Source organism: Ixodes scapularis, unplaced genomic scaffold, assembly GCF_016920785.2.
Source record: "Ixodes scapularis isolate PalLabHiFi unplaced genomic scaffold, ASM1692078v2 PGA_scaffold4__175_contigs__length_147842914, whole genome shotgun sequence".
Lineage (NCBI taxonomy): Eukaryota > Metazoa > Arthropoda > Arachnida > Ixodida > Ixodidae > Ixodes > Ixodes scapularis.
Genome location: NW_024609879.1, coordinates 34250111 through 34272271, shown reverse-complemented (window position 1 = coordinate 34272271; position 22161 = coordinate 34250111). Strand labels below are relative to the sequence as shown.

Here is a 22161-nt window from a genome sequence, read left to right as displayed (position 1 = left end):
AATATGCTTCCCCTGCGTTATACCCTTCTATAAAGAGTTGATTTAGTTGTTTGCGATGATGCTCAGGACGTTTCTAAGTAAAGCCTTAATAAAATGTCCTAATTAAATAACGTGATTAACAAATCTTGCGTAACTCACCGACTGATCGCTACGATTTGCCCCCTATACTGTGTTCCCCTAGCCGTATTACTCACCTGCACAAACCGCATGTGTAGGCTTTGCGGTTATTTCCAAAACAAATCTGTAAAGCTTAAAGAGCACTTCGTGATAAGGACACGTTGAACCGTGTCCATTTGATGTTTTTTGGGGGATCGTAATCTTTGACTGCTTGCGAAGAAGAAAACTAAAACAGTGGCGTCAACTGAAAGGCCTGGGTTGCGGCATTAAATTGACACTTTCTGGACACTACTCGACGGCTATTCAAATAAGAAATTGCGGTTAAACTTGCAGTAACGTGCAACTGACGTTGTCTTAAGGCTGGTTCTCACATTTCCGTAAAGTTGTTATCTAATGCGTTGACTCATTTTGTTCCACGGTACGCGCTGGCACGGATTTGATACTAGGTTGGGCCAGTTTTGCAAGTAACACTTGAACAGTTACAATCGTGCAACCAAAATCTCAGTTACACTACACCTTCACAATTAGCCTCCTCCAGATTACGCTGCGCACCTCGACCAGAATTCAAACCCGCCTATGAATTGTTCTTTTTTTTTTTTTTACTAAAATACCAAACACTTTAAATGATAGTTATTTTCGCATCAAACAACGCGCACATGAAGTTTTTTTTTTTTTCTTCAAGAAGTTCAAGGCTGCCCAAACGGTGTACCTATTTAGGTTTGCAAAATAAGGCCGCTTAAAGACTTATTACACTTCCTGTAGTTTCAGTAAAATGCAGCTTTTCGGGAAGCGCATCTACTTCAGCATTAGGTACGGCCATCTAATAAGAAATACGGCATGTAGGCCCAGGATTATGAAATAATCAATAAAAATTTCAACGTGTTTTCCTTCAGGAAAGAACATAATTCCGTGTGGTGTCATCGGGAGGTTGTTTGGTTAGCAGTTTGCTTGAGGACACCCCAGAAAAAAAGAAATGCGTGCCTGCATTATAAATATATGCGTTTCAAGGCTTAATGTGTCTTGCATAAAAAGACAGTGGACACCCCACGGCGTTCATATATTTCGCCTATAAAGGAAGTTTTCACAGAAAATATACCCGTGCGAGGTTTAAAAAAAGAGGTACCTATAGGAAATGGAATTGACATATTTTTAACACGCAATATGACGTCATGCCCTAAGCCCACATGCAACGCTGGACGGTACCCCGGGAAACGATACACGGTTTCAATAAGGTCTCGAGATAACCACTTTTATTTGGCGCTTGACAAATACACCAAACAAACGCACAGACAAAAAAAAATGCATCAATTAATTCGCGAAGAAGGATACCCATCCTGCTTTGCTTACGGCAGCACGAAGAAACAACGAATGAAAACATCTCTACTGGCAACCTGGTCTGGATTACAGCGCGCAGAAAGGGGATTGTTTCATCAAATTAATCATAATAATGTTGAGTATGTTTATGCAGGACGCTACAAGCAGTACCGCGCCAAAATATTGAGAAATTGCACCTTCTCCATTTTTCTGGACAACAGTGGGCCACTAAACATTTGCTCCTCTACTGCACAGCAACGGAACTCCCAAATATTCAGTTTGCGTTGGCGTAAAAGTGATACCATTTCAAATATTAGGTTCCATAGCCCGCGTGCTATGGGAAAGAAGTGCTCTTCCCTTTTGAGAGCCGCACTTAATAGCTCATAAAATGATTTTAGTTCCCTCGCCACTTCTGAAATGCCTGCGTAATCCTTACAAAATAAGTCCTCGGCGTCTGAATGCGAGACCACTTTGATCTCTCTCTTCTCTGGAGCTTGGATCCGTCTATATATCGTTCTTAAGAGCATTTTTACAAAAGGCCTCTTAGTAAACTCGAAACAATAGAGGCCTTGTTTCACGGCAGACAATACACTACTGCGCGTTGTTGTACGTTGGTTAATCTTGGTGGTACATCCGCTCTCTGGTACTTGAATAAAAAACATGATCAATTCGCCCACGTTTACACGTTTTAATAATTCATACGACACACAGTGTTGTACGTGCTTGAAGGGGAGATTGACGACAGTGTTGCAAGCGATTAAATGTTTTGTTCTATACAATCCACCGTGCGTACGATGTTCTTACTCTATAAGTTGTCTTTTGCAAATTATCCGCATGCTTGTGCTTGACCAGGGTCAAAGGCCCTGAGAACAAGTCAAGCTGCCTAGGGCAGCTTTTTTTTTTTCTTTTTGGGTCGCTCATTTCGATTGATGTAAATAAATAAAGTTATTGTTAAAGTGATTATTAAAGTTAAAGGTCTGAAGTAATTCCCACCTGATCCAGATACTCTTCACACAAATCTAATATACATTTTGCGAAGTAAATGTTTGTTACAGTACATCTTCCTTTATTGCATCAGGTCTGGTGCTCTCAGACTGTTTCACAAATAACTTCCTGTAATATTCTGGCGAGAAGTTGAATCAATTCTTTATGATCCATTTTACTGGCCCCTATTGGTCAAGCCGAATGAACCACATCTGCAAGACAACCGTTCCGCTGTAACTTCGCTCGGCCCGGCTGCACAGGGCAACCAAACGGCTCCGATGGCTTCATTACCGTTCAACGCAAGCGCAGGCCTCAGCCTTCTGTGGGAACTGGCGCAAACATTAAGCTGTCTGCCGCTCCTAGGCCTCCTAGGCGTCGAGCACTCTTTGTTTCGCGTCTGCATCCGTCGACTACATGTGACGACGTTGCTGACATCGTGAACAGTGCAGTTCGTTCACAGTTCTGTGTTTGTACCAAGTTAACCACGAAGCACGAGAGCTACTCTTCCTTTCATGTATCAGTAGGTGAAAATGATTGCGATAAGATTCTAAATGCTGAGTTGTGGCCCGCGGGCTCGTTGTTCAGGCCATTTATTGGCATTCTAAAACCGAGCAGTGACACCCCAGGCCGTGATAGTATGCCTCCGCAGTCAAATGGAGCATCCTCCCCTTTAGGCTCCTAAATTTGAATGCTCGTAGTCTGCTAAACAAAGCAACGGCGCTAGGGGCCGTTTTTCTGACATATGAACCAGAAGTGGTCGTCGTCACAAAGACTTGGCTTAATGAGCAAGTGACGAATGATGAGGTGTTTCCTGCTGGTTACAAAATTCTTCGAAAAGATCGTTGTTCGAGTGGCGGGGGTGTGGCTATCGCTGTGAAAGATAGCATATCGTGCTCTATTGTGAGCTGTACTTTCGATGCTGAAATGATTTGGGTAAAACTTCTTTTTTTAACGACGTCAATCTTTGTAGGTGCTTTTTATCGGCCGCCTCATGCCGACGTTTCACACCTGTTGGCACTACAAGACTTTATATCTGCATCTTACCATCGTTACACCCATGTTATACTAGCGGGTGACTTTAATTTACCACATATTGATTGGGATCATATGCGACCACTGCGGGAGTGTCAGCACTCTCATTTGTTGGTTGACATTGCTTTTTCATGCAATATGACTCAAGTCGTTCGTAGTTCGGCACGTGTTACTAATGCCAGTGAAAGCCTTCTCGACATGGTTTTTGTTTCCTCTAAGATTGCACGACAAGGTGCCCAGTGCGAAATAGTCGAAGGTATCTCTGATCACTCTTTAGTAGTATGCACTCTAACGTTGGCTTGTCGGTCATCAACTACTATCGACATTAAGCGGTACCGTGACTTTAACAATGCGGATGATGTCCATATTTTAGACGTTCTGCCAGGAAAGTTGTTCGCTTTTTTATGATATGTATGATCCTATTACAAGTACTACCAATGAATTGTGTTTACGGTTTAGGGGTATAGTTCAGCACTGCATTCAGAAGTTTGTTCCATTGCGTATTAGGAGAGTGAAAAAGTTTAACCCATGGACTACACGTGACATTCTACATTTGAAGCGTAAAATACGGCGAGTTCGTAAATGTGGCAACGGGAATAACATTTCGTCTTTACCGTTTTTGCGCAGACAGATGAGGTCGTCTGTTAAAAATGCTAAACACCGTTTTTGTAACGTCACCTTGCATAACTATCTGCTAAGGGATTCCCGAAAGCTTTGGAGGTTTTTGAAACGAAAGAAATGTTCTTTCTCGGACATGAGACTGTGCAATATCCTAACAAATAACAAGCAGTCAATTTCAAATGCTTTCAACGAGTACTTCACGTCTATATTTACTGTGGAAACGGGAATAGTTCCAAGTTATGAGAGTTCTAGAATAGTGATTCCGGACCTCAGCATTACTGAAGAGGGAGTTTTTGCGGCCCTCCTTAACTTTGACGTTAGGAAGAGCCACGGTCCCAACGACATTCCGAATTTTTTTTTGTTTTTTTTTTTTTTTGTTTAGATATGCTGAATGGTCGGCAAAGTTTTTGCATTTGATTTATTGACACAGTCTCAATACGGGAGACGTGCCTGATGAATGTAAAAAGGCTAGGGTGATACCAATATTTAAATCGGGTGACAGTCAATGCGTGGAAAACTACAGACCTGTTTCACTTTTGTGTACGGCCAGTAAAGTTCTCGAACACTTCGTATTCAAACATCTTTTGAGGACAGTGTTTTTTTCAGGACGAACAGCATGGATTCAGACGGGGTTTTCCCGCTGTAACACAACTTGTTCATACGATATACGAACTTGCGTTTGTTGTTGATATCGCCGGAGAGACAGATGTTATCTTTTTTAGATTTTGCGAAAGCATTCGATCGCGTCTCCGATGACAATATACTGCATAAGTTACGCTTCATCATCAGTAACGAGAACATAATACGATGGCTCGGTTCCTATCTTAATAACCGTGCGTAGTGTGTTAGTGTTGACTCTGTTTTTTCCTCCGAGTCACCCGTTTTCTCGGGCGTGCCCCAGGGCTCGGTCCTTGGGCCGCTTTTGTTTTTAATTTTTATTAACGATTTAAAGATACAACACCCCAATGTACAAATTCGATTATTTCTGACGATTGTGTTTTATTTGCTAAGGTAAACAACCCGTCTGATCAAGAAGAATTAAATTATTGTCTATCTTTGGTTCATGCATGGTGCATGAAATGGAATATGGTTCTGAACTGTAAAAAGTGCGTTCAATTGACCATGACGCGGAAGAACAACCCTTTGCTTTTTACACATTTTATCAATGGAGTACCGCTTGAGACTGTTAAACAATATCAATACCTCGGAGGTTTAATTACCTCTGATTTGTCATGGGGTGCACACATTGAGTTTATAGCTCGTAAAGCAATGAGGAAGCTCTGGTTTTTTAAACGAAATATTAACCTCTGTTCACCTGAAACGAAACTGACTGCTTATAAAACCATCATAAGACCAATGCTAGAATATAGATGTATTGTATGGGACCCTCATACAAAGCTGTCAATCGATATGTTAGAGACTGTGCAAAAAGAAGCAGTGCGGTTTGTGTACAACCGTTATGGTTTTATGTCATCCGTTTCAGATTTGTAACCAAGATCGGGATTGAGTGATTTAGCAACCCGGAGAAAAACAGAACGGCTGAAGTTTCTTTATATTATGATACAAGGTAATTTGCGACTGCATCTCTGTGATTACACTTCGTTTAACGAAACAAGGCCCACGAGAGGCAAACACCAATTAACACTTGTCGAACCATTGTGTCGAACCACTTTTGTTTAAAGCATCCTTCTTTCCTAGAACCACGTGTGAGTGGAAGTGTTTGTAAATTTGAGATCAATAGATACTTTTAGCGAAGCCCTTCTCTTGCACTTTGGTGAGTAGTGGCTCTGTCTTTTTGTTTGTACTGCTTCCGCTTGTTCTTGAATGTTGTTTTTGTACACCTCCTGCCTGGGCGTTCTACAGAATGCTGGCAGTATCACCAAACAAATAAATAAATAAATAAATATGTCTTTATAGTTTTGTGGTTTTTATCATCATCAACACTTGGGATGAGCACAGCACGCTTTTCTTATAAATGAGGTTGGCAGTTTGACTTGCGTGGTTTAAAAACCACTGCATGAAGGACCCCAACTATGACGTTTTTGCAATTCTCATATATTTCCGCAGTCAAATCGTTGGGTCCTGGAGACCGTTTAGTCGGGAAATCATCGATTGCGGGTGAAATTTTGGCCACGCCTATTGGCCCTTTTAGCCCCTCTTTTATCTCGTCATCAAGAATACGCATAACCGTCAGATACTCTCGAAGCTTTGCGACATACTCATGTTCCTTCCCCTGAAAAAGATTAGTGTAGCATTCAAAGAATGCTATCTAAATGACTTCGTGAACACTACTTGAATGACCAATGCATTCAGTTTTTTTTCTGTTTCAAGTTTTCTTCTCTTTACATGTCCAGGCTGTGTCCTTAATGCTCTTAGTAGGACGCTCATCGAAAGTATATCTTTCGGCACAAGCGCGTGCAAAGTCACCTCTATAGACCTTTTTTTTTTGTGGCGGCCGCCATGTTTAATTTGATGTAGCTGAGTTGGGGCGATGCAGTAAATCACTTTATTTGCCAATGGAAAGGCGCAAGATATCTATTGGTTTGTGCCAATAGTTGTACTTTTTCGTTGGCTATACGTTCTTATTGTTGTTATGCGTACAAATTTATTCTCAGTTTTTTTCGCCCAACCCAGCTACGTCTTATTTTGTCATGACAATCGTCACACGAAAACGGTCTATACTTCTATGTTTTCTGTACGTGATATCTATTGCCACGCGCGCAGCTGGCCAAGTAGGCAGCGCGGCCGTGGACTAACGGTTATCGTGCTTGCCTCCCACGCGAAGAGCCAAGGTTCCGATTACTGGGAGTTAGGCGTACTGTATTTATTCTTTTAGTTTAATGTTCTAATGAATGCAAGAACATTGTTGCTTATTCTAGGTCCGAATGTTCTACGCGTCGAAACTTCTACGCCGATTATTCCAGAAGCCCACGCGCGTACATAAGGGGCTTCGCGTGGCGAGCCAAAGCCAGTCTCGCCCAAGCGCTCGATTCTGCTGTTTCGCCGACATCGACGCCTGCGACGCTAGCCTGTCTCTGTTTTTGTTTTGGGTACAAGTTTGCCCTATTAGACGTTTAGTTTCCTCAGTTATTCTCCGTCTCATTATTTGTCATTCGTGGCAATATTGGTCTTTACTAATCTAATGTCGTTCACTAACAACCTTCCCCGATATTCGCATTCGAATGCACGGACTCTTTCAAAATCTTCCAGAAAAGAGATTATCCTCGATTTTCTTCCAATAAACTAACCCACTGGAACGGTAGAACGGTCGAAGTTTTAACAAGAATTTTGACGTTTGTTTAATTTTTCAGGTGCGCTTCCATCGCCCTCCTGTGTCTACTGATCAGTTTCTGTACTGTTTTATCGTTAATCTCATCCAACAGGATGAGGTTAACGATGAAGCAGAACAGAAACTGGTCAGTATGAAACAAGAGGGCGATGGAAGCGCACCTGAGAAAATAAACAAACTTCAAAAAAGCGTTATAAAAAAGAGAACATATCGCATTTTTCGTGCCCAGCCAATATTTTGATCGACAAGTAAACTCTGTGAAGGTGAGAATCACTCATCGAATCGAAGTATGCATACTGCTCTATATTGAAGCTCAAACAGTCGCTTCGTAAACATTCTAAGTAAGAGAGAATAATCTCAATAAACACTTTTCTATTATTATTATCATACGTCGCATACACGTTAAGAGTACTATTATTTACATTACTTACGTTACAGTGACAAATAATTATATTATAACTGTCTGATAAAACGCTTCCCACACTTGTATTTCCCAATTTTCTTAAAAACGTAAACTTCCTTTGTTCATTCCAGTAAACCCAGGGAACACAGAATATGTCGTTCGTACATTAGCTTCACGTTGTAATTTGAAACGCTTGGTTACCGGAAGCTATGGGTGGATTCGAACGCGCTGCATTCAAAACACACACTCGTGTTCCCCGGGTTCATCAAATATCAAGGCAAGTTTCATCTTTTTCAGGAGTGCAGTGTCTCATGGGAGTCCTTAATGAGAAGTTTTTCATGCTTTCTGCTTTTTTTTGTGGGTGCCTGTAGGTCCCAAAATCACTTGTGCTCTTGGTTTGCGAGGAACGTCTTGTCGCAACTGAAGTAATTGTGAAGGGAGGAGGTTTATCGTGCCCTCTACGCGGTATCGATTTACTGATGTCTGAAGTAGTGACGCTACACCCGATATGGTCTATCCCGTGGTACTGAGATAAAACAGCGCAGAAAACGTCGGAGGAAGAGAAAAGTAGTAGAACGAAAGACCGGTGACTCCCAACTAATTTTTTTATGAAGAGGAGAAAAGGAAGTAAAAGGCCACGAAAATAAAACACCACGTGAAGTGAAGAAAATATAAAAGAAAAAAGAAAGAGAAGAAAATATGTACATACATAATTGCAAAAAAAAAATAAAGGGAAAAAGAAAATAATAAACAAGAGAACTAAGGAAAGGGGAAAAGAGAAAAAAAGTAGAAAACGACACTTTCATGTCTGGCCGGCCAAAGTTACATACTGTATGAAGTGCGTTATTCCAGGAACGATGGTTTATATTTGTTTAGGTGACATTTAATCAGTCGCTTCAGGAACTGGAAATATCTGTTGAAAGAGACAAGCGCGCACGCACTAGTGTGCGACGGTTAGGCGTTTACCGAGCTCCTGTGGAACAAACCGAGAAACATCAATTAAAACAACGCTGTGGTATCGGCTGAAACCAGTCACTTGGAGAGGAAGAGCAGCCGGGTGACCCTCCAAGCTCTCTTTTCGGTAAAGCGACTAAGAACGGCCGCGTTACTTCATGGACACCCCAAGGCAAAACTCTACCAGATAGGCGACATGGGGAACTTTCTAAGCGCCGCTTTTAAAATTAAGAACTTGGCCGAAACTTGGCGCATTCTATCTCTACCACGCGTGCGTGTTCACGCGTGGTTGACGCAATGTGTCGTCGTGCGACTGTCTGACTTCCCTCGAAAAGTTAATTTTCAAAGAGGGGCAGTGCGTGATTGTGCACCTCAATGTGACGGAGGCATCGCTTCAATTCCATTGGCTGCCAACCTGCGTGAACGACGAGGAGGTGAGCGGCGCCTTCAGCCCTTCGGCAGGCGTAAGAAGATCTATCGGGATATATGGTGGGTACCGGGTGAAGATTACAAGGTCGAGACCTCAACCACGATAATGAAGCTCATTGTTTACGATGGAGACGCCTGCCGCACAGGGTGGCAGTCACCGGCTACTGGGTTCGTTTCTTTTTGGCGGCTTGACTGCCTCTTTGTCTCCGCTGTTAGCAGCTGGAACACAAAGGCCGTCAATATAAGACACCCGGGTGCCGGGAGTGCCGTGAGGATGGACATGCAGAAGAGGACTGCGTGCCAGGTTACACGAACAAGATTAAAGGGCCATGATTTCAACTGCAAACATACCGATGATGGACCACGAGGAAATGGAGGCAACAAATCTAGACGACCTTACCATGCTTTCGGCCGCGGCAGCGGAGAAAACGGCGACCAAGGAATTCACGCAAGCGAGTGTCGCCACTATGGCCGGTGGACGGACGCCGCACAGGAAGCTGCTAATTCGGGAAAAATATCAGTCGCGAGCTGATGTTTTCATTGAGACGGCTGCCCCAATAGGAGCCGAAACAACCAATTCGTCATGAAAGGCAGATGCTGCAGTGAGAACCTCTTCGCAGGGGATCCGAATATTGGTGATTCAAAGAAAATTTAAAGGCAACAAGATAGTCCACCAAATGAAGCGCGAGACGGCAGAGGCTTAATAAGAAATGGGCGGCGCCATCGGTTTCCTCCCCCCCCCCCCCCCGGAACTCTTTCTCCCCTCTCCTCATCGGGTATTGGGGTGACCGGCCCTGCTCAACACCTACTATACTTCGTTTCAGCTTCGGTCCGAGCGCGGCCGATGTTATGAGCAGAAGAGCCAATCAAACAGCGCAAAAAGCGAAACGTCATGGCGTGCTTTCTGCAGTTGATAGGACCAGCTGCTATTCGCCGTGTGTCTGTGCGCGCTCCTCCGCCGGCTAGTCCTATCAAGAGCAGAGAGCACGCCATGACGCTGCACTTTTTGCGCTCTTTGATTGGCCCTTCGGCTCGCAACATCGGCCGCGCTCGGACCACAGCCGAAACGAAGTCTAGAATAGGAAGGCCTCAGCGCTTGCGAGTAAGGATGCAAAGATGTCGGACGGTATTGTCCATGACCCTGGCGGCAGGCGGCAGTGGCCTTCGACGCTACCGGCGCTCCCGTCGGCGTGTCCCCCCGCCCAGCGCTTGGCTTTCTCCGGTGGTGGTGGTGGCGGAGGTGGCGCGCGGCGCCCTGCAAACCCGCTGACTGCGCATTCGTTTCTCTTCAAATCGGGAGCAGCCGTCGGTGCTGCTGGCCCTGTTTCTTCGTTTTTCTCCACCCGTCACCTGACCCATCTGTCCTTCCTTGTTTAAAACGTACGCGCGGGCGTGTTTATTCGGCGGATCGGCAGGTCGAAAAAATATTGCGCCACGGGATGTCGCGGAAACTACAAAAACACCGAAAAATTCAATGTCTTTAAGTTTCCTCAATACGGTGACCGTCGGCAAGCGTGGACAAGAACCATGCCGCAGGAGAATCTTCTTGTGTTGAAGGCAGCAGGGTAAGAACGCCACCATGTTTTGATTCGCCGTGTGTTTTGTACAGTTTCAGTCGCTTCCTAAGTCTCCTCAGCTTCCGTCCAAAGACTTACAACAATCGGCATCATGTCGAGCGTCATTCAATAACGACTAAATGTGCTCAAAGCCCCTAGTAGTATTTGGTCACATTCGACAACTTACGTTGAGGACTCGAGATGCGACCGGTACTTCGACGGCCTGCTCATGCAGAGCCCGTGAAATTCCTATCACAGACTGCTATGACGTTGAGTACTGCACCATGTGGCCAGGTTAAAGGCTCCTTCACTAAACAATTCATTCTATTACTTCGACTGGTCAAGCGAAATCACGGTAATGAGAAGCCCGGAGGGTCCATCGTTGTTATTCCTGGGTAGACCTGATCAAGTCACTGCCGGTCATAACATACCCGTGTGGACCGCTTCAGTGGTCACTTCCGGAGGCTGTGCCCCGCCGTCTCATGGTTATGAGACTCCTGTTGCGTCTTTGGAAACCCACCCGGCAAGGTCGTAGTCATGAAGTAATCGGCGCGTCCGTCGTTGAGTTGGATGGCGGGATGTCCTTTGAGGCGGCATCGGTAATGATGCCTGCAGCACATCTGTTTCTGCGTTTCATTATAACACAGTTTACTTCAAGTGGAACGGCGGGGGGGAGGCCCGGCCCGGCAGGACTTCAGGGACCAAAGATGGTCCTGACTTCGCAGCATCAAAGATGGCTGTCGCAGAAGGCAAATCGCCTAGGGTCTCTTGCCAGCGCCCCCCGGGCCCCGCCTGCAACGACACCCGAGCCAAGAAAATCGGTAATACTCGTCCCCGCGGTACGTTGAACCGAATCCACTACTAAGCCAGTGGAGCCACGTATGACAGTTACTGTGCTCGGCGCTCTGATCGCTGCACTCCTCAACACTCGTGCTAAAATATCACTTACTGGAGATTCAATATTCGAGGTTTGCAAAAGAAAACAAAGAACTTGCTCTAGACAGTAGGTGTACACTTGCAGGTAGCGTCGGTAATTGTACCACCTGCTGCATGTGCCGTGAGATTGCGAATCTCTTTCCACAGCAAGAAACGCAGGCAACGGTTTGTGTATATGTCGGAATTATCAGTACCCATGATCCACGGTCGAGATTTCGTCGCGGCGGAGTGCATAACATTAGACTTTGCCAGAACTGCCTATCCGTAAGGAAACAAGACTGTCCTAAAGACATTTACCTGACGAGAGGGCTGCATTCCTTCGGACGCAATTCCGTTGAAGTTTGCGGACAGTTGCTTCTTCTCCCTAACAATGTCAACAAGGCGGTGGATAAGTGTACCGGTAGCAGCTCTCAGAAGAAGCATCTCCAGCACCTGCTGGAGCCCTTCTCGCGGATGTGGTAAAAAAACTACTCTGACTTCATAGCTGCTTGCAACGTTTTTCTTATATTGTGGGACATCCTATGCAGGTACGGTATTACCACTGACCTTGTTTTCTTAACACTGGTCTGATTCATCTGGAAGTTTTTTTGTTTTCTTCACCAGAGCGTTTGCAACATCAGCATTTAGGGCAGACGAATGGACGGCTTTTGTTAGCCTCTTGGCTTGCCAACTGAAGCTGGCTGCCATATAATGAATGCAGGACCTTTGTAATGCAAAGCCTTTAGAAATATGCTCCCCCCCCCTGATGTATTGTGAGTGGGCCAGACCATAGTCTAGGAAACCTTTCTTGGGTCGTGGGCCGTACGACCAACAAGCTTGAGTGACATCTAATTAGAGGGAATGGTCCAGGAACTGAAGTACCCTTTCTTTGGGTACCTCGAAGGTGGACCGAAGCCCCCCTCCGTTCTGAGCAAATGTCGCCATAATACCTCCCACTTGTATGGCCATACGTTCGCCATCTTCAAGAATTACCTGAAAGTCATCAACATAGCGCGCGACCAAGTTCACTTTTTGCTTTAAAACGCACTTTCTATGGCACAGTCCACTGCCCCCATGGAGATAGCGGTCTGGAGATAGCGGTCACTAATATCTGGTGCGATGCAGGAACCGATAGATGCTTATGACTTCTGCAGATAGCACCAATCCCGCCACCCAACTATCATAGACATCAGGTAGGAATGTAAGAGCTCCACAAAGCTCTCGCTGGGTACCCCGCTGGAACTTGGGAATGCGAGCTCTGCATTGGCTTCTGTACATATTATCACCGGTGTCAGTAGCTTGTCATAGGGCGAGGAATAAAATAGTTTATCCACATCAATACTGCATGCAGTTGAGAATTGATCCCACTTTTGAGTGGCAAGAGCTACATAGACGAAGCGAGCAGATGCCTCAATGATTGACTCCGTGAGCATGATTGCTCCTTGAAGGCTACACTGGGGGGACATCTTCCAATTCATTGTATGGAGTGCACATGCACACAATCATTCGGTGAGGCAAACATCTCGGGGAGGAACATCGACAAATTGACCCGCGAGGTGCTGGTGGCCTTCCACGTTTTTTCTGAGGACAGGAGCTGTAAAAGTGTAGAATCCGTGACGCTGTCCACGAGGAAAAAGAATTACTTCAACAGACAACGAAGGGCCCCCACGATCCTAGATGAACGAGCCACTATCATTCACGGTGTTGGTCGTAGGTGCGGGTGTCCGCGGGGGATCATTCTGTCGTCTTCTTTTCCTATCGTTCCCTCTCAAGTAAACCTAGTGTTGTGAGTGGGGCTATTTTCCGTCCTGTTCTTTTTTTGTCTACTTTGTGCGCTAAATGCCTCAATCTGTTAGACTGCCAACTAACCCAAATGTCAACTTTACTACGGTCCAAGCGCATTGGCCACGCGAGTGGCGGTCCACTGCTGACGAAGGGCCGTCCAGGCGTATGCGGGGGGGCTCTTGAGATCGAGGCGCTGGAGATAGCGGTCAATAAATTTCTGCGTGTCGTTAAACCGGTGAGTTGTGTCTTTCTGTGAGATGGATAGTAGCAAGGGAACTCCTACAAACTGACTTGGACATTCCGTAAAATTAAATAAAGATGCAATAGCACTTTATTGGGTTGATGGGATGGGACATTCTCATGTCGCTCACTCCGTAAGAGGGCACTGTAGAAGGGAGGAAAGAAGAGGAGATGAGAAGTGTCAGCAGGGTCACGTGACTTAAGGTATATAGCTCACGTGAGAAATGGTCACATGGGGTGAGTTTGCCATCTAAATTTAGCAGGTAAACTAAAGTGTCCTATAGGTCGTTGCGTCGATTGTATTATTTTTTTATATAAATTTAGCAGGAAATATCCGGAGATCTTTATTTCTGGCATTAGAGGTTTCCGCAAAAAAATAATTCCTGTATCGCCCCTAGATAGGTCAGGTAATTCACGTTATCGCCCCTAGATAGGTCAGATCAGCAATCATAGCCTTTGGTTTTCACGTGTCAGTTTAGCGCTAAGCGTCATAATTGCGTGGTTTATGCCACGTGTTGTCTTTCAAGAAAGTGAATATTCAGGGACATCTTCACCACAGAAGGACGATTGACAAGTAAACATGTTTTTCTTTAGATGTGAGTCCATTTATCAATATGTGCACTTGATTGTTTTGTGACGGAGTGCTCAGAAAGTCAATAACTGAACTCACTAACCTTTTACACGCTCGTTAACATCTGAACCATTTTTTTTGGCGAGCTTCCACCTGTTGGAAATTGAAGTAAATTAAAGGGTTATGACCAAATATTTCTAAACGCGCTGATTATACAGTCAATTATCATATTTTAAGAATGTAATTGAATTAAAAAATACTGTATAACTTACTCACTGCTCTGAATTTTCACAGTAGCTGCATGGCGCAATTTCGACCAATATTTTAATTATGGTTTATTATGCTTGGCTAACCAAAATTTGTACTCTTGGTTCTGAGGAACACCGACCTCTCTTATCTTCATGACACAAACCAATTTGTATTTTTGCGCTATTTCTCTTCAGCAGATAAAATATATTTTATTCTGACACACAAACAAATTGCCACCCAGACGATTGCTAAATTAGTCAAATGTGATCTGAATACAGCCGAATAGAAGCGGACTAACTAGGTTGGCAAGATCTTATTGGTAAATAAATATTTGAATGAATTTTAGAGTTTATAGCTAAGGAATGTAATGAGTAGGGTTCGCTGTTTTTGGTGAATGCAGATAACACCAAAACCCGAAAATCAGTTACCGAGACGGTTTCAAAAAAAAAATAAGTCATAGGAAAACAAGTGAGATGTCATTGGTTAAGAAAGAACCCAGGTTTATGGGAAGGAACCATTTATCTACAGTTTCATTGTGTGTAAACCCGGAACAGGGCTACACTAAACTCAACCCCTGGGCTGCTTGTTTCTTGGGGAAGAACCCAGAACATTGAGCCTAGTAATAGGAAATCGTCTTAAATGCAAGCGCGTGGGGCTCTAAGGAGGTTTATTTAAACGACGAGATCCAGTATGATAATCGGCATTAACAAAATCTGTAGCGTTAGTAATAATTCTTCCAGGAGCCTCGTGCCGAGACAAGCCGTTAGACACAAGGTTGGAGCGGGTCGTTGCGATTTCACGCGAGACTGGTGTTGCCGCGCTCTCGTGGTTAACTACTGAAACTGCTCGGCGTGATAGGCCAATGGTTAGTTTTGATGCTGAATCAAGAAGATACTTCGCCCTTTATTTTTTTCGTGCGTCGCTTTTAGCTCGTACAATATGGATTCCGCGAGAGCAGGTAAAACAAAAAGAAACGAAAACCAAATAAACATATTGCTATCATGATAGCTTGCGAGGAAATTAGTTCCAACCTTGCTTCAGTGCGAAAAATCCTCCCCCGCCCCCTCCCGCCTTATCTTCTTTTGGCAGTATACCACTCTTACCGGCGCTCTTTGGAACTAGTTTATATTTAGGTCTCCTGTGCCCACTTTACGTACCTCCGGGCAGTGTGAGGTGCAATATTTATTTTGGCCTTTTGCTGGGAATGCGATTTCCACAAACTTAGTTGGTGTTTTTTTTCTCTCGATATCGGTGAAATATTGGGACTTGTAACTAAAGTTTGTCATCAATATTTTATCTGCATAATAGCTTCATTCAAAATTCTACAAGTGCAATACACATTCAGCGCAGGCTGTAGTTGCTGATATTTATAGCAAGAGAACTTCGCTCACGACTGAGTCTATGGTTAAATCCGTCGGTGATTTTTTTTTTTATGAATCATCCTAATATGTACATGGGGACGGCGCGACACCATAAACGATTATCAGGACAAATGGAAGTTTGGTCTATTTTCAAAGATATCTTAACGTCTAAAATCGCAAGTTCGCAGGTTTACGAAGAAGTACTGCTTCTTTATTTTATTTAGCGTTTTAGAGTATAACACTTGTTACAAAATCTGCCAACCAGCCAACAGCATGCAGTTTAGAACATATGGAGCGTGTATAGTTAACCACAAGCAAGTGCAATAAATGATTAATCATCAAAACACTTTTCATGCGTTCAGACTGGCTGTGTGCTCCAGCAATACAACTAGTTATATCTCCCCCGCCACCAAAAAAAAATAATATATAAATATATATATATATGTATATATATATATATATATATATATATATATATATATATATATATATATATATATATATATATATATATATATATATATATATATATATATATATATATATATATATATATATGGGTGGTTTAATTTGAAATCGAACACGCTTGTCGGGGTGGTTCTCTTGATTTTTTTAAAAATATATTTAATTGCCCCATTTCTAAGAAAAACAAAACCGCTTTCCAATTAAAAAAATAATTACGCTTCACAACAAATTATTAAGTGCAGCAGGGTGAAAATCTGTTTTTTACTCCGTGATTTTTCTACCCAGTTCTGTACGCTGGTATGAATACGGGAAGCATACAAAACTCACAATAATGTTTTGTGTTATTTGGACTATTTTTTAGTTAAAAAGAAAAATACCTTTGTAGTTTTGTTTATTGAGGTAAAAAATGCCAAACATCGTCTCTTTGACGATCCGGTGACATCTTCAGAGCATTGTAACTCATAAGTTATTATATTTTTCACTTATTAAATACTATGCGGGTGTAGCCTTATACACGGGATATCGACAGGAAAAAGTTTCGTTTATTTTCTTTTCACGGAATTTTTTATATAAAATTTGAAATATCGTCGAAAATAAAATTAACCGATATTTTGAACTCACTTTATCAAAAAAGGCTATTTTTTATTTCGTTCAATTTTTTTATTATTGCTGCCGATCATATGAACTTTCAATTGGCTTGATGAGATTTCCCCCCCCCTTTTTTTTTTTTGTTGTATCTTCTCTAGAAGTGATCGAAATCGAAATATAATACCTCACGGGTTACAACGCTCTGAAAGTGTCACCGCATTGTCACATGGGAGCTATTTCGATCACTTCTAGAGAAGATACAACAAAAAAGGGGGAAATCGCATCAAGCCAATTGAAAGCTCATATGATCAGCAGCAATAATAAAAAAATTGAACGAAATAAAAAATGCCCTTTTTTGATAAAGTGAGTTCAAAATATCGGTTAATTTCATTTTCGACGATATTTCAAATTTTATATAAAAAATTCCGTGAAAAGAAAATAAACAAAGCTTATGCCCGTCGATAGTCCATGTATAGGGCTACACCCGCATAGTATTTAATAAGTGCAAATGTAATAACTCATGAGTTACAATGATCTGAAGATGTCACCGGATTGTCAAAGAGACGATGTTTGGCATTCTTTATCTCAATAAACAAAACTACAAAAGTATTTTCCTTTGAACTAAAAAATAGTCCAAATAACACAAAAATTACTGAGTTTTGCATACTTCCCGTATTCATACCAGCGTACAGAACTGGGCAGAAAAATCACGGAGTAAAAACCAGATTTTCACCCTGCTCCACTCAATAATTTTTTATGAAGCGAAATATTTTTTTAAAAAATCTTGAAAAGCGGTTTTGTTCTTTCCAGAAATGGGGCAATTACATATATTTTTAAAAAAACTTGAAAAACCTACTCCGACAAGCCTATTCGATTTCAAATTAAACCACCCATATATAGATATATATATATGAGGAGAGAGAGAGAAAGAGAGAGAGATGCAGGATGACCGTAGAAAACAAACCAGGAGGATTTTATTGGACGTTTCGACCTGAGGCAGGTCTTCGTCATTCCGGACGAAGAGCTGCCTCAGGTAAAAAGGTCGAATATAATCCTCCTGGTTTGTTTTCTACCGTCACCCTGCATCTCTGTCTTCTACGCCTTCGGCCTCCAAGCCAACATGCCTATATATATATATATATATATATATATATATATATATATATATATATATATATATATATATATATATATATATATATATATATATATATATATATATATATATAACGGGCATGGTGGCGGGAGGCCGAAGGCGTGGGTATAAAACTAAGAAAAAAAAAAACCTTAGTGAAAACAGCAAAACGGACGATTTAATCTTCGAAGTTTCGGCCGGAGACCGGCCTTCGTCAGGAAGGCCGGACTCCGGCCGAAACGTCGAAGATTAAATCGTGCGTTGTTGCTGTTTCACTAAGGTTTTTTTTCTTCTTAGTTTTATATATAAATGTATATATATATATAGAGAGAGAGAGAGAGCAGACGAAAAGAACTTCAGTTCTTTTCGTCATTAGGCATTACATTAGGCAGGTTAGCGGAACCGCTAACCTGCCTAAAGTATTTACTTTAGGCAGGTTAGCGGAACCGCGATGGTCACCAAAATGGCCCCGAACTATGCCAACGTATTCATGGGAAAATTAGAATATCAGTTCCTTTCTGAATGTCCCGTAAAGCCGCTAATATAATAATTAAAATATGGCAACCAACCAATTCCTAAACATGTAGGGGCCCTACGTTTTGAACCGACTCGGTTCTTCGTCAGGGGCGACTGTGGCCGTTGAGGAGCGACGTTTTTCAATCTTCTTTTTCTTTTCTCAGGGATGTGGCGCATTTCTCGATCTTCTTCTTTCATGAATATGGCGAAGCCCGTTCACATACACTGTTGGTAAAGCACCAAGGCACCTATTTATGTTGCCTGGCGTCGTTTGAATATGCCAGGACTCGACGAAAAGCCTATGTCGGTTGTTAGTCTCTGCGTCGATAATGCTGGTGTTGTCGAAGTCAATCCGGTGGTCTTTGACTTCGCAGTGCTCGGCGACTGCGCTGCGCTCGTGGTCGAGCGCAGCCTAGCCTTGCTCTCCGGCCCATTGTGGACTTTAGAACCTCACCACTTCGAGCCGTGTCGAACTATCTTCACCACACCCTCTCTCCTCTCGTCGGAAAAACGACGACTTATATCAGCAACTCCAGCGACTTCGTGGAGCGCATCTCGAAATTGAAGGTGAGCGTTGAGGAAGGCCTAGTCTCTTTTGACGTCATCTCACTTTTCACAAGTGTGCCGGTTCCCCTGGCAGTTACAGCTGCCAGGAAGGCTCTCGAAAAAGACAAAGACCTGCACAACAGGACCGTCCTTAGTGTGGAGGAACTGTGCCGCCTCCTTGAGTTCTGCCTCAGCAACACCTACTTTAGCGTCAAGGGAGAGTATTTTAAACAAGCCAGCGGAACCGCCATGGGCGCATCTGTCTCCGTTACCACGGCTAACCTGGGCATGGAAGCCATTGAGGAAGAGGCCCTGCAGTCATTCGCCACTGCGCCCAAAATATTTGTGCGGTATGTGGACGACTGCTTCTGCATCCTTCAAAGATCTGAAGTGGACAGATTCCTCTCACACCTCAACTCCAGCGAACCGGCTATCCAATTTACAGCGGAACTTGAAAAAGACAATTCATTGCCTTTTTTGGACGTGCTCGTGAGAAGAGAAAAAGAAAATTTGAAGTTTTCAGTCTACAGGAAGCCCACGCACACTGGACGTTATCTTCAGTTTGATTCCTATCACCCAGCCTGCCACAAAGCATCGGTGGTTAGGACACTGCTGTCTAGGACGAAGGCTATATGCTCCTCTGAGGATGACAGAAGAAAGGAAGAAAAAACCGTCCGTGCTGATCTGAAAATGAACGGATACACGAGCACCTTCATCCAACGCGTTGACCGTCGTCAAGCTCGAGGTCAAAGACAACAGCAACCACAAGCCTGTACGCAGCCACGCCCAACCTCGCGCATCTGCGTACCCTACATCAGAGGAACAAGCGAGGCGCTTGCGCGCGTGCTAGCCAAAGAAGGAATCCGCGTAGCCCACAAGCCGATGTCCACGCTTGGATTACTCATGCCCCGTCCAAAAGATCGCCCTCCGAAAGAAAAAACGCAGGGCGTGGTTTATAAGATCCCTTGTGCAGATTGTCCAGCCACTTACATCGGCGAGACAAAGAATTTTAATGAGAGAATACGCCAACACAAAAACGACGTTCGCAAGCTCGACCACGAGCGCAGCGCAGTCGCCGAGCACTGCGAAGTCAAAGACCACCGGATTGACTTCGACAACACCAGCATTATCGACGCAGAGACTAACAACCGACATAGGCTTTTCGTCGAGTCCTGGCATATTCAAACGACGCCAGGCAACATAAATAGGTGCCTTGGTGCTTTACCAACAGTGTATGTGAACGGGCTTCGCCATATTCATGAAAGAAGAAGATCGAGAAATGCGCCACATCCCTGAGAAAAGAAAAAGAAGATTGAAAAACGTCGCTCCTCAACGGCCACACTCGCCCCTGACGAAGAACCGAGTCGGTTCGAAACGTAGGGCCCCTACATGTTTAGGAATTGGTTGGTTGCCATATTTTAATTATTGTATTCCCCAACCAGAGAGATTTCTCTCAAATGTTTAGTTTCAAGCCGCTAATATACATAAGGTTTATAGATGATATAATTATTGTATGGTCGCACACTGAGGAGGAGCTGGTTGACTTTATAGGTCGATACAATGCTGCTCATCCGAGCATCCGCTTTACACATTCGTACTCTAAAACCGAAATAAACTTCCTAGACGTCAACGTTAAGATAGACGAAAGTAAACTCGCCACGAGCCTGTACCGTAAGCCAACAGATCGGCAGCAATACCTTCATTATCAAAGCGACCACCCACACCATTGCAAGAACAGCATCCCCTATAGCCAAGCTCATTGTTTCAAACGAATTTGTTCCAAAGAGACAGATTTTGATGCGAGCAGTCAAAATTTAAAGTCAGTGCTAGAGAAACAAAAGTATCCACCCCGTATAATCGACGATGCAATCAGAAAAGCAAAGCAACTGAACCGCGCAGATCTCATCAGCCCGCGCCCCACGCAAAGCGACACGCAACGCACAAATCTATGTATAACTTATAGCATGAACCATCCTAATGTAAATAATGTCTTAAGACGACATTATAACATTCTCGATCAAAGCGAGCGCCTTAAACGCGCGTTTCCATCCGCCCCTGGGGTAGTCCACAGACGATCGCGTAACCTCAAAGACGCGCTAGTAAACTCTCGGATAAATTCATCGCCCCCACCTAACGAATGTAGGCCTTGCATGCACCCAGGATGTCTGATCTGTAAACAAATGCAGCACACAAGCACGGCCAGCAGCACGCACTCGCAGTTCTCGATCAAAATTAAAGGGAACTTAACATGTGCCTCGTCGAATATCGTTTACTTATTCGAGTGTACTGTATGCAAAATGCAATACATAGGGCAGACTAGAACGGCATTTAGACTGCGCTTTAATAATCACAAATCTCACGCCATAAATCTTCCGGCACTGCCTCTATCCAAACATCTCGCTCTCCCAAAACACTCGTTTGATAAATTGTCAGTGACACTCCTAGAATCTGGATTGAAATCAAATCGCGAACGTGAACAGCGTGAATCCTACCTAATTTACCGATTTAACACTATTAAACAAGGAATAAATGAAAGCCCCGGTACTCTGGCATCGATTAAAATGCTAACAGACGAATAGCAACAACAATCAAAAAACGCCTTTTTTTTGTTTTGTTAACAGTGCTACTGTGTTTCTGGCCGGAACTGGACCATCAACTTTCTCTTTTATTTCCAGGTTTTGATATTTATTGTATTTCTTTTTACTTCTAGGTTTAACATTGTTTCCTTCCAGGTTTGACTCATGCATGCCTGCATGCACACAAGTGACCGTGCCGCCTTTTTTTTTTTTTGAGACAGCATTTTAGTTTGCGCGTGTAACTTTCGTTTATTGTACGCTATCGTCTATATAGGTCCCCCTGCCGTCCCGGACACAAAGTCACCCTGCGCCCCCTCTCAAGAAACTACAACCGTCACCCCGCCGTCCTTGAAACTTGGCCCCGACCGTCAAGCTTCTTCACCCGGATAAGAACTGCCCTACGCTTCTCTCTCACGAAAGCTCCAACCGTCACCCCGCCGAAATTTGGACTCGACCGTAGCAATGTATAAATACCACCCGCGTTCATCTGTAAAAGTTCTTCCTGACGAAGGCCG

At 43.6% G+C, this 22161-nt stretch overlaps 1 protein-coding gene across 1 annotated transcript in view; it reads right to left on the bottom strand.

Annotated features, from left to right (window-relative positions):
- Window positions 1-22161, bottom strand: part of LOC115324942 (venom metalloproteinase antarease-like TtrivMP_A) — a 116954-nt gene that overhangs the window by 39818 nt on the left and 54975 nt on the right. The window contains exon 9 of the mRNA XM_029985639.2: window positions 14314-14363. Within this exon, the coding sequence (XP_029841499.2) occupies window positions 14314-14363 (50 nt within the window). The remainder of the gene's footprint in view (window positions 1-14313; window positions 14364-22161) is intronic.